The sequence below is a fragment of the Dendropsophus ebraccatus genome, chromosome 7, assembly GCF_027789765.1.
Source record: "Dendropsophus ebraccatus isolate aDenEbr1 chromosome 7, aDenEbr1.pat, whole genome shotgun sequence".
NCBI classification, from domain to species: domain Eukaryota; kingdom Metazoa; phylum Chordata; class Amphibia; order Anura; family Hylidae; genus Dendropsophus; species Dendropsophus ebraccatus.
Genome location: NC_091460.1, coordinates 117,311,770 through 117,325,197, shown reverse-complemented (window position 1 = coordinate 117,325,197; position 13,428 = coordinate 117,311,770). Strand labels below are relative to the sequence as shown.

The window sequence follows — 13,428 nt, the reverse complement described above, 5'->3', positions numbered from 1 at the left end:
CTGCCCTGCTCTGTGGTGAGTCTGTCCATAAGATGGCTGACATGGAGGAGCATGTGACCATACCCCGCCCGCTGTTTCCACCACTGAGTCTGTATATGCCTATGTTGGACACTGGGGGCGGATGATGGTCCCATGCTCCTCCATTTCGGCCATCTTATGGACAGACTCACCACAGGGCAGGACAGTACAGCCTGGAGGAGGGGAGTCTGATTTTGGCTCTGTGATTTTGGCTGCTGTCAGTATATACAGTGAGTACAGTTACTGTACACTGAACTATTTTACTATAAAGTGGCCAACCCCTTTAATAGGAACAATGGGGGAGTGCACATTTATATTGTGCTAGAATATTCTAGGGTATTAAACTGCACAGTAGGGACTATTAAGGTTATTAAGTAATAATAATGCAAGCTGCATGGTCTGCAAATATAACATATAATCATTATTTAATAAAAGGTTCTCCCAGGAAATCAGTGCCAAAGTCCAGAAGCTTTCTAAAGACAATCCATCACCTCCCCGGAAAATAAAAAACTGCAAAAAAGATGATTACCCAGAAGAGAAGAAAGCATTAGCCTTACAGGTAAACCACGTCAATGTACGTTTCTTTCATCTCAGCACAATAATACAAAGGTATGATTGTGTAAAAGCAAAAAAACGACTTAACAATTAGCCTTTATTAACCCCTTGGCACTGCAGCCATTTCTGGCCTTAAAGGGGGACTCCGACGGGGGAAAAAATCTTTCAAATTAAATGGTGTCAGAAAGCTGTATAAATTTGTAATTTACTTCTATTTAAAAATCTCCAGTCTTCCAGTACTTATCAGCTGCTATATGTCCTGAAGAAAGTAGTGTATACTTTCCAGTCTGACACAGTGCTCTCTGCTGCCACCTCTGTCCGTGACAGGAACTGGCCCCATAGAAAACCCCCTCTGCACTGGATCAACCAACCTCACCCCCGCACCCCGTTAACTCAGAATGGATTTTTGAGATTGGAAAGTCCCTTTCATTTGGACCTAAATGACCAAGAGTACCACCTTCTTTTCATTCCTCTTATAGGACTTCAACATAGAATCTAAAGGAAAAGATGTAAAGCCTTTAAAAGTCAAAATAATCAAAATGGATTCAGATAAAAGTGAGAAAAATGAAGCAGCATCTAATACTAGTACTTTATTCAATGCATCAAATCAGAACAGGACTACTCCTTTTGTCACACTGAAGGAAGCCAGCCTAGATCATCAAAAAAACCCATGTGGCATAATCCCTCCAATCAGTTACAACCTGGCTGCCATCTCTCCACATCTGACGTCCTCAACCAACGCCTCATCGGTCTCCAACCACATGAGCTTCAGGTAAGCACTACAGCCACTCTCTCCTGGTCCCCTTCACATTTCTGGAGAATCCATCTTAGACCTCTTATTGGGCACGGATCAGGAAAAATTTTGAAGTGTCCATGCCAGAAAATAGGCCCAGAAATGACAGGACCTGTACTAGAATTGTCTGGAATTCTGGCATGGATGGCTGCTGCTTTGTGCTGAAGACACAGAAAATTGTGTGTCAGCTTTTCTCTCTGTCTCCCCTTCATCTCCTCTCCCTTCTGAAACGGCTGATGTAAACAAGTCCCTGGCCGGCTGTTTATGCTCTCTGTAATGCTGGGAGTGTTAATCGCAGGTCAAGTTGCTGATGAACTCACTATGATTATCCTTCCCAACATCACAGAGTGTGTTTACATCAGCCGTCTTGGAGGGGGGGGGGATGGAGAAAAAGCACATACAGTTTTCTGTCTTCAGCAGCTCAGAACTGGGGGAAGGAGACTGACTAGATAATAAGTATGGAAAAAAATGTTAGTTTCCGGCGGGGGTGTTGAATCAGCACATATTTTACCTGAGGGGAATAAAAATCTAAACTAAGTAAGGCTGCATTCCCACATTCCGTTTTACGCAAGGAACACGGATGTGGAATGCCTGTGACAGTTCCCCCCTCCCAGCATCTTATAACAGATGCTGCCCAGACGGGGTGGGGGTGGGGGTTGGGCAACTCCGTTACAGGCATTCCACATTCGTGTTCCCTGCGGAACATGGAACGCGTGAATGCGGCCTTAGTGATAAAGGGTAATACTATAGCCAAGATATTATAGTCCAAATATAGGGCCTCTTTAGAAAAGAATAATAGAAAATTCCATTAATTTATTTAATGGTATATCTTTTCCTCTACACCTTTAGTTTTTACTAGAAATAGCGCCACTATTACATGTGTGTCGTATGTGTGGTATTGCAGCTTGGTTTAAGCTTAGTCCCAGTCATTTCAAGAAGAATGAACTGCAAATCCAGATACAGAGCAGAGAGGCTGACATCCCCTTTAACTCATGTGCCTGGTGGGGGTCTTAAAGCGACTCTGTACCCACAATCTGACCCCCCAAACCGATTGTACCGTCAGATAGCTGCTTTTAATCCAAGATCTGTCCTGGGGTCCGTTAGGCAGGTGATGCAGTCATTGTCCTAAAAAACTACTTTTAAACTGGCAGGCCCGCGTCAAACGGCCGTGGACTACAATATCTGTGCCCTAACTTTGCACCACCCCCTCCGTCCCTCCTCCCCACCCTCTTCATCATTAGGAATGCCCTTAGAACATTTTCTCCTGTCTGAACATTGCACAGGTGCCTTAACGATCCAGCCCATGTGCAGTATTCACACAGCTGATGAATAGGAGACAATCAGGGACAGAGAGGTTGTACCAGCCTAATGCATACACAATCTAGGCCACGGCAATTTGACTCAGAGCTGCCAGTTTAAAAGTTGTTTTTTAGGACAATGACTGCATCACCTGCCGAACGGACCCCAGGACAGATCTTGGATTAAAAGCAGCTATAAGAAGGTACAAGCCGTTTTCGAGGGGTCAGATTGTGGGTACAGAGTCACGTTAATATTACAAAGTTAATAACAACTGACCAGTAGACCTAAAAAGAAATGGTGTTAAAAGGCAGACATTCATTAATGGTGCATAATCGTGACTGAGCTGTAAGGTATCATATGGAATTTTATCCGTCTCTGACGCCATATTTAGATTATGATTTATATAATCATTTTAAATAGTGAATAATTTTTAATGTTATATTTGTATTTACTTGAAGAGGAGAAGAAAGAGGGAAGATGTTTGTTAATTCTTTAAAAAAAAGTGGAGGAAAGCCTTCCCAAGGTTACAACCCCAACGTCACTACACTGGTAGGTTTATGTACTGTATATTATCTACAAAATAAGAATAGAGTGGATTTTATACCTCATGAGTAGACATGTTAAAACAGATACAGTAAACAGATACTTCCTTGTATACAGCAAAAACAAGATGACCACCCAAAAATGCAGTGAAGATGGTCTTTTTTATTTCTAATTAACTGGTGTCAGATAGTTATATAGATTTGTAATTTACTTCTATTTAACAATTTCCAGTTTTCCAGTACTTATCAACTGCTGTATGCTCCACAGGAAGTGATTTATTCTTTCTTGTATAACACAGTGCTCTCTGCTGCCACCTCTGTCCATAACAAGAACTGTGCAAAGCAGGAAAGGTTTTTAAGGTAGCTTCACACGTACCGACTTTCACTTTCACTTTCACTACATACACACAGCGGTCTGAACGACCGCTGCGTGTATGTAATTCTTACGGCCACTTAACCCCTTCAGCTGCCGCCCGGCTCCTGCTCTGTATACATTACCTCTCCTCACTGCACGGGGTCCCGGCGTACTGCTCTCCCGCCCGGCCAATCAGTGTGTTTGCCCTGCCACAGCCACTGATTGGCCGGACGGGAGAGCAGTACGCCGGGACCCCGTGCAGCGAGGAGAGGTAATGTATACAGAGCGGGAGCCGGGTGGGAGCTGAAGGGGTTAAGTGGCCGGCAGAATTACATACACGCAGCGGTCGTTCAGACCGCTGTGTGTATGTAGTGAAAGTGATCTGCCAGGACCTACCACTGCGAGTCGGTACGTGTGAAGCTATCCTTAGGGGAATTTGCTACTGCTCTGGACAGTTCCTGTCAAGGCCAGAGGTGTGAGCAGAGAGCACTGGAGTCAGACTGGAAAGAATATGCCACTTCCTGCAGGACATACAGCAGCTGATAAGTACAGGAACACTTGGGATTTTTAAATTACATCTATATAAGTAGGTAGTCCTCTTAATGAAAAGTCCAATATAGACAGAAGTTGGGGGAACTGAAATCTGAGATACCTGTCACAGAAACATGTGATCTGGCTGGAGGGTGGTCTTTTTGGTACAAATTGGCTATGTATAAAAGTTTAAAACATAACTATAACAGATTGAGGACATGGTTTTAATTTTACCTACTTATTCCTGATTAAAGAAAAACAGGAGATTGTTGGCAGAAAAAGCCAGCTGGTCCATCTAGTCCGCCCTATTAGTATTTTTATTCCTTATTACCTTAGGATAGATATATGTTTATATGATAGATAGATAGATAGATAGATAGATAGATAGATAGATAGTGTAGCCACAATATATGCAAGATACATGCTGTAAGATAAATAAGACTGTGGATAACACATTTAAATGCAGATTGGCAATGACAAGAGCCCTCTACAACTAAACAAGAAAAAGTGGGAGTTTTCAAGAGTGGATATGAGACTGCCAGAACTGAGTTATGGCCACTTACCTGAACTAAGGAGCACAGAAGTTGGCACACTTTACGGCGGTGAGTATATTATTATTATTATTATGATTATATCTCTTAAGACTAAAATGTAAAAGTATGTATAAGCTAATTCCCTGCACTTCACAAATTAAAGGGAAACTATCAGCAGGATAGAAGTATCAGTGCACTGTTTATATTTCTATCCTGCTGATAGTTTCCCTTAAGCGCGGGAGAGAATGGTCCCGTGTCAAAGGCAGGGGTGTAGCTAAAGGCCCTATTCCACGGAACGATCATCGCCCGTTTTCGGCTGATATCGGCCGTTACGGACGATAATCGTCCCGTGGAATAGGAGGCAACGATCAGCCGACATCGTTCGTGTCAGCTGATCGTTGAAGTTTTGTCTTTCAACATGTTGAAAGACAAACGACTTGTGTAGCAGCAATCTGCTGCCGCCGTTCCGTGGAATAGGAGCAGCGGCAGCAGACCGCCGTTATATCTTATGGGCTGCCCAGACAATAAGCGATCACCCGGGCAGCACCCCCGCATTTTCCCTCGTCCCTCCCTGGACTCACCCGCTCTCTGCAGCCACGTGGAATAGCAGCAGCGAGCGGGGAATGAGGATTCATAGGGCCCCATAGCAAAAAAACTGTATGGGGCCCCTCCTCCCCTATGTCCAAAACACAAAAATAAAATCTCAAGAGTGACAAGCAGAAAGACAATGGCTGCTTGCGCTGTCAGTCACTATAAGGGCCCATTAAGAGCCCTTATGGGTAAATACATTGGTGCAGGAGCAGACTACCCTCTGCTTAACCCCTTATGTACTGCAGTGTGTAAGTGGCCCAAAGTTCACTTACATGCTGCAACACAAAAAAGGGTTAAAAAGCAGAAGACAAGGAGCTCTCTGCTTTACTGTCCGTGCACTGATAACCCCTGACCTCGAAGCTTACAGCTGGAGAACAGAGTTTAGGGGTTATCAGAGCATTGAAGAAATGATCTCCTTATCTTCTGTTGCAGCATGTAAGTGAACTATGGTTTACTTACACACTGCAGTACATAAGAGGTGAAGCAGAAGGACACAGGATGGCTCTCACCTTCCCTGTGCATCCCTGAGCTCCCCTGCGGCATGGGCCCATAGCAGCTGCCTGTCCTGCCTCTATGGTAGGTACACCAGTGTTAAAGGCCTTTACACTTTCAAGGCTCTGTACATATAAAATGCAGCGAAAATCTTTTTCATTCGAATCAACTGGTGTCAGAAAGTTATATAGCTTTGTAATTTACTTCTGTTTAAAGCTCTCAAATTTTCCCATACTTATCAGCTGCTGTCTGTCTTGCAGGAAATGGTGTTTTCTTTTCAGTCTTTCTGCTGCCACATGAGTATACATCATTCTGTTTAGCTTCTCTGTCACTAGTTTATACTACCCTTAGATAGGACAGCAGAAACCTACTGACAGAGTCTCTTTAACCAAAATCGTACTGAGGATGAAAGTAAGTAAATTACCCTCAGTCTCAGCACTTCATGCACTATGGAAACATAACAGCAGGTTAAAGTGACTCTGTACCCACAATCTGACCCCCCCCAAACCGCTTGTACCTTCGGATGGCTGCTTTTAATCCAGGATCTGTCCTGGGGTCCGTTCGCCAGGTGATGCAGTTATTGTCCTAAAAAAACAACTCTTCAACTTGTAGCCCCGTGCCAAACAGGAGTATCTGTGCCCTAACTTTGCACCACCCCTCCGTCCCTCCTCCCCACCCTCCTCATCATTAGGAATGCCACTGAAACATTTTCTCCATGCTGAACATTGCACAGGTCCTTAACGATCCAGCCCATTTGCCGGGCTGACACAGGTGGGGAATAGGAGGCAATCTGCCTGGAGCATTCCTAATGATGATGAGGGTGGGGAGGAGAGACGGAGGGGTGGTGCAAAGTTAGGGCACAGATACTCCTGTTTGGCACGAGCTACAAGTTGAAAAGTTGTTTTTTAGGACAATAACTGTATCACCTGGCAAACGGACCCCAGGACAGATCCTGGATTAAAAGCAGCTATCTGAAGGTACAAGTGGTTTGGGGGGGTCAGATTGTGGGTACAGAGTCGCTTTAAAGTCTTCCTGTGGGTCTCTTAAGGATTATAATGTGTGTTATGTGGGCAATAGGCACGCATGTACTGTACATATTAAACCAATTTCCTAATGATGTCGGTAATGTCAGACTTCATTCCATATGCAGGTTTGATGAGGTAATGAGTTTCCAGAGAAAACTAAGTTGTATCTACTTTTAGAAGCTTCAGATCCTAAACAAACGTATCTATGTGTCTACATGCGTTATATAATTCTCAATGTCTTTATTATTTTTGTAGTCCGTAGTTCAAGACTGGTGAAGAAAGAAAACAAGACAATACCAGAGTCTCGTATCCCTTCTCTTGCTATGATCGATCTACATAACACTAACACAGCCGTGCCACAGGTCAGAATAGTAAAATTTCATTATAAAAAGCAAAAAAGGTTTTTTCTCTTCTATTTATAGCTATATACTGAAATATTTTTTGTTTTTTTTGTTTTTTTTATATTTATTTAAAGAAGTCCAGCGAAAATTTTTATTGAAGTATTGTATTGCCCCCCAAAAGTTATACAAATCACCAATATACACTTATTACAGGAAATGCACATAAAAGGGGAGATTTATCAAACCTGGTGTAAAGTGAAACTGGCTCAGTTGCCCCTAGCAACCAATCAGATTCCACCTTTTATTCCTCACAGACTCTTTGGAAAATGAAAGGTGGAATCTGATTGGTTGCTAGGGGCAACTGAGCCAGTTTCACTTTACACCATGTTTGAAAAATCTCCTTCATTATTTTTATTGTTATATGCGGCCTGCTCAGAGGGCCTTCTGTATTGTTCCTGTCCGTGATGATAAGGAGGGTACTGGTGGAAAGTTATATGAAGTATCAGATAATTATTATTAGGCCTAGTGGACAGAATGAAAACTGCAAGATTATAGCCAACTAAACACACCTGTCAGAGAGGAAGTGAAGGGGAGTTTTTTGCCCATGTTACCTAGTACAGTTCTGCCCCTTTGTCTGTGATTCTTACCTTATATCAAATCATAAAGGCTCATAGTGTAAGGTTCATAATGTTATTGTACCTAATAGCTTGTTATGTAACCTATTTCATTTCTATTCTTTTCAGTTTGCGGGAAATCCAATACAAGACCATACAGATGTTTTAGAGGCAAATTTTCCTCCGGTGGAACATTAACAGAACATTTAGGGATAAGGACAAGAGACAGAGATGGGACTATATTTATGGGAAGGCAACATGACTAACTGAAGACACTGAGCCAGGATCAGCTTGGGGTCTGAACCCAGTGTTACGGATTGCAAACATGACAATACAGTAAACTGCTATGAAATATAAAAACAATAAGCGCTGCTACAGCTAAACTATATCTAATGAACATTTACATATAGGTTTACTAGTCTGGATATCAGACAGCATTCTGAGGGGTACTCTGGAAAAAAAAAATCTTTCAATTAAACAGGTGCTAGAAAGATATATAGATTTGCAATTTAATTCTATTTAAAAATCTTAAGTCTACCAGTACTTATCATCTGCTGTATGTGCTGCAGGAAGTGGTGTATTTTCCCCCAGTCTGATATGGTGCTCTCTGGCAAATCCCCATAGAAAATCTTTCCTGCTCTGGTCAGTTCCGGACACGGCCAGAGGTGGCAGCAGAAAGTACTGTGTTATGGTGCGTTCACACCTACAGGATCTGCAGATGATTTTCTGCAGCAGATTTCATTTAAATAACTGAACACAGCATCAAATCTGCTGCAGATCTGCTGCAGATCCTGTAGGTGTGAACGCACCCTTAGATGGGAAATAATACACCACTTCCTGCAGGACATACAGCAGCTGATAAGTACTGGAAGACTTGAGTTTTTTTTTTAATAGAATTAAATTAAACATCTATATAACTTTCTGGTACCAGTTGATATGAAAGAATTTTTCTTTAGGCCGGAGTAGCCTTTTAAACAGGACTTGTCTATAAGTCCAAATAAACTATAATGGAACTATATCTTTATCAGGTGGCAACTGAGGAAATGACATATACACATACTCTATGGGATTATTTCTGTATACTTTACTATTCAAGAATGTAGCATGTGTAGGCAATGGCAAATGACCATATTAAGGAAATATATACACCTGTTTAAGGAAGCGGTTTCACCAACCAAATGTTAAGATAAACGTGATAAACTATTTCACATATATTGGATGGAATGTAATTCACAATGAGGATAAATTACAGGTTAACAATGGGGGGCAATTATCAATCGGATTGTATAATAAAATGTATTGTATAATAAAATGTAACCTCATGGTTTAATAGCAAACATGGGCACCAAATGGCAAACTAGTATGGAAAATGCCTCAAAAACAACATGTGAACATTAAATGGGTACTTTGGCAAAATCAACTGGTATCAAAAATTTATATAGATTTGTAATTTACTTCTATTTACTTTTTTCTCCCTTAGTCCGTGACAGCAACTGTCCAGAACAGTAGCAAATCCCCATAGAAAACCGCTCCTGCTTCAGACAGTTCCTGTCACGGACAGAGGTGGCAGCAGAGAGCACTGTACCAGACTGGAAAGAATACACCACTTCCTACAGGACATACAGCAGCTGATAAGTACTGGAAGACTGGAGATTTTTAAATAGAAGTAAATCACAAATCTATATAACTTTCTGACACCAGTTTATTTGAAAGAAAAAAAAAATAGACGGAGTTCCCCTTTAAGCCAGAAAAATGCCCCACAAGAAGTGTGTCTGTTATACGCACACAAGAAGTTTTCTGATATAGATGAGTGTATATATGGAATGTTAGAGCTGAATGCACCCGGCAATGTGTAGTTATAACAACCGCTCTGGCTGACATCCTCGCTTATAATTATCTCTCTGCAACACGTTAGTCATTTATGAAGTTGTTGTTTTACAGGATATTGCGAATCTCCAGCTTTGTACTACTTATTATAGATTCCCTTCAGAGGTCCTTTATGTTTTCTAGTTGAATAGGAGGCAGCCTTAGCACCCTCTGGCACATTTACAGGCCTGGGGAAAGCCAGCTAGGAAAATAGAACCTGCAGTGCCACACCAGTCAGGTTAGGCAGGCCGGATAGGTTCTGCAGGCACTTAAACATAACTTTTCATATGTTGCTGCCCATGGTGAGACTAAGAATTCCTTCCATACTTGTTATTATCTTTTCAGTCTCCTTCTCCCAGTTCTGAGCTGCTGCTTTCTGCTGAAGACACAAAAAACTGTACGTGAGCTTTTCTCTCTGTCTCCCTCTCCCTTTTGAAATGGCTGATTTAAACAAGTCCCTTTCTGCAACTTTGTAATGCAGGGAGGATTACTCACAGTGAGTTCATCAACAACTTCAGCTCAGAATAAACCTCCCAGCATTACAAAGAAGCTACAAAGTTACAGATAAAGCCTGCCAGGAATTTGTTTACATCAGCCATCTCAGAAGGGAGAGGAGAGAAGGAGGCAGAGAGAAAATTCCATACACAGATTTTTTGTGTATCTTCAACAGAAAGCAGCAACTCAGAACTGGTGGAAGGAGACTGAATAGATAACAACAAGTATGGAATGAACTGTTAGTCTCACCATAGGCAGCAACACATGAAAAATTATGTTTGAGGGGAATACCCCTTTAATAGCCCAATAGGCCCTAGACTGCAATAAAGAAATTGTATAGCTTCTCCTTTCTTGCTTGGGAAGATGTAGCCCTCTCAGCTATTTGCTCTCTTATAAAAGAAGTGTAACCCTCTCAGTTACTGTCGCTTTAACAAAAAAGTTTAACCCTGTTGGTTACTGGCACTCTAATGAGGAATCCCCTTAGTGGTGGGATGGTAAATGTGGGCACTTGTAGAACTTTACAGGGGCCTAGCTGCACCTCAACTCCTCACACTACTCTAACTAGACTCGACACTACACTTAACTAAGCTCCACCCCTGAGGAACAGGATATCCCCATTCAGGCCTGAGAAGGAACTGGAGGACCTCCCACTTACTAGGGTTTTCTCTCATATGAGCTTATAGCTAGTGCATGCAAAACTTAGTCGCTCTGGGTCTTGACATGAAATATCCACTAGGGGGCAGCAACACTCAAAGTATAAAAAGACATACGTGCATACTTTACAAATGCACATAACAAATTGCACAAGGTGCGAATTCGATAGAAGATTAGATAGAAAGTATATATGTAGAAGTAGAAGTAGATAGAAAGTATATATGTTTTCACTTATACAAACTGCAAATATGGGGATGAGTCTTCTGACAACCATAAAGCAACACAAAAAACCTGAACAATAATTTTCGGGAACGTGCTTATAATCCAATCCACTCAAAGTAAATTTTCCCATATGGAATAATTGAAATGCAGACGATGTGTTCCACAACCCAAAAATAAGGTAGGTAAGGTGTTCTGTATCAGTAGGAAGGGGTTAATTAGTTGACTCTCTATTCACACACAACTCCCCAGATGGCTGAAAACCTGGCCTAGCTATCGGTGAAGGGGTTAATTCAGGGTTTAGTTAGAAGTAGCAGTCATACACAATCTAGGCAAGATGGCAGCTGCAGCTACACATGTGCAGCATCGGGAAATGTCTGTAAGGATCCCTGGGGAGTTGAAGCACTCACTGCTTGTGTTACATCCGTGTACGCAGGATTTAGGCTGCCTGAACACCGGAGTAAAAGGGTGCCACAGCCTCAGTCACACATAGTCCTCCGGCAGCAGGGAGAGTAGATAAGGCTGAGCTGCTCGCTTCCACAGGAGGATCTCCACAGTTCTACAGGGTCACTTTTTTTTATAAATAAGCAATGGGAAAATGAAAAAAAAAAGCAAGAAAAACAGACTTTACAGCATGCTATAAGGCTGAATTCACACATACAGTTTTCAACCTGTTTTCGGGTAGTTTTGAGGCAAATCAGTAATGGATATGAAAGGAAGGAAAGACTTAAAGGGGTTGACAGAGTTATTTTTACTTGTCCCCTCTCCACAGGTTAGGGTCCTATTACACTGAGCGATTTTTAACGATTAACGACTAACCATAAACGATCGCAAACGAGATTGTTTACTGTTAACCTGAAATCGTTCACCATATTACACAGAACGATGGTCGCTAGTTATGATCGTTACTATGATCGTTATTGCGATCGTTACTATGATCACTTACTCCTTCTGATCCCAGCAATACAATGAAAAATGTGCAATTACACTGAACGATTAGTGAAAAAATGTGGAATTTGAGCGAACGAATGTGTAATTTCAACGAACGATTACCGAGCAATTAACGATAATTTTAGGTTCAGAGCTAAATCAACGATCAACACCATACGAACGATTTTTCGATCGTTGCCTGCAATTACACAGAGCGATAATCGTTTAAATTCGAAAGATTTAACGATTTTTCGCACGATTATCGTCCCGTGTAAGGCCCCGTTCCCACTGAGCAAAGCTAGCGGAATTCCGCAACGGAATTGTCCGCCGCGGAATGCCGTTAGCCTCCCGCTCATAATGGGAGTCTATGGGAGGCGCGCGCTGCTGCTCTGTACGCGCTGAAGAATGAACATGTTCATTCTTCAGCGCGGACAGGGCAGGAGCGCGCGCCTCCCATAGACTCCCATTATGAGCGGGAGGCTAACGGCATTCCGCGGCGGACAATTCCGTCGCGGAATTCCGCTACCTTTGCTCAGTGGGAACGGAGCCTAATAGGGCCCTTAGTCCGACCTCTAGGTCCCCCAGAGATCTGTAGAATGATGCACCAGCTTTGTTGTTTTGAATGGACCCGCAGATCAGGAAATAACCCATTGCTTCTCTATGGAGATAGGGGGTCAAGTAAACTTGACTCCAACAACCCCTTTAAGTTGAAGCCACATGAGTGGTAGGCCTCTCGATTTGCTGGTAATTCTTGCAGCCATTGGCATGAATGTATGATTTCAGTGCTTGGGGCTCCTTCACACTAGCAGTTTTTTCTTTTTTTTACGTCTTTGTAGTACATTTAACACTTACAGTACCTATATATAGACTTTCATATAACTTCATTTTTGAGTGAAAGAACACAGGGAAAAATTTCAGACAAAGCACAGTGATGTTTTTTTTTTTAAAATGTGTCACTTTCATGGCATTTTTTGTGTTTTATTGGAGTACTGCAGTTGTTTTAGACAATTTAAGCCAAAAGAACACCTAATGTGTAAAGGCCTTAAAGGGGTCGTTCACAAAAAAAGTTTTTTTTTAACCCTTAGCTGCACCAGGACATTACTGAACGTTCTGGTGCTGCTAGGGGAGTTGAGAGGGGGGTTGCGCGGCGCCGCCGCTCTGAACTGCCGCGATCCCGGGTGCTACATGCTGCCCGGGACCGCGGCTATTACCGGGCAAGGTCCAATCGCTGTGCCCGCTAATTAAGTATTTAGATGCAGCTGTCAAAGTTGACAGCTGCATCTAAATACTTCATGTCCGCCTTCCCTGGTGGTCTAGAGGGCGGATAGCCCCCCCGTGACACGATCGCGGAGGGGCGGTATCCTCACCCGGCCAGGGTCTGCGCCGTAATGGCGATGATCCTGGCTCGGCACTCTATTGCTTTCGGCTGCAGCAGCCGAAAGCAATAGAGCACAGATCTCATGGATCTTTGCAGTATTACTATACTGCATAAATCTCTATGAGAGATCAGTGTAGTAATACTAGAAGTCCCCCCAGGGGGAATAACTTTAACCCCAGGGGGACTTCTAGTATATG

The 13,428-nt window shown here is 42.6% G+C and overlaps 1 protein-coding gene across 3 annotated transcripts in view; it reads left to right on the top strand.

Moving 5' to 3' along the window:
- The window catches only part of CDKL2 (cyclin dependent kinase like 2), a 41,236-nt gene extending 33,047 nt beyond the window's left edge, over window positions 1-8,189 (top strand). For 2 of the 3 annotated variants that reach the window (XM_069976775.1, XM_069976774.1), the window contains exons 8-13: window positions 454-577; window positions 1,053-1,345; window positions 3,124-3,214; window positions 4,560-4,695; window positions 6,990-7,096; window positions 7,819-8,189. In XM_069976775.1, coding sequence (XP_069832876.1) covers window positions 454-577; window positions 1,053-1,345; window positions 3,124-3,214; window positions 4,560-4,695; window positions 6,990-7,096; window positions 7,819-7,887 — 820 coding nt within the window. In that variant the 3' untranslated portion in view covers window positions 7,888-8,189. Of the gene's footprint in view, window positions 1-453; window positions 578-1,052; window positions 1,346-3,123; window positions 3,215-4,559; window positions 4,696-6,989; window positions 7,097-7,818 lie in introns of those variants that run through there. The other variant, XM_069976776.1, reaches the window with a different exon arrangement.
- Window positions 8,190-13,428: the final 5,239 nt, after the last annotated feature.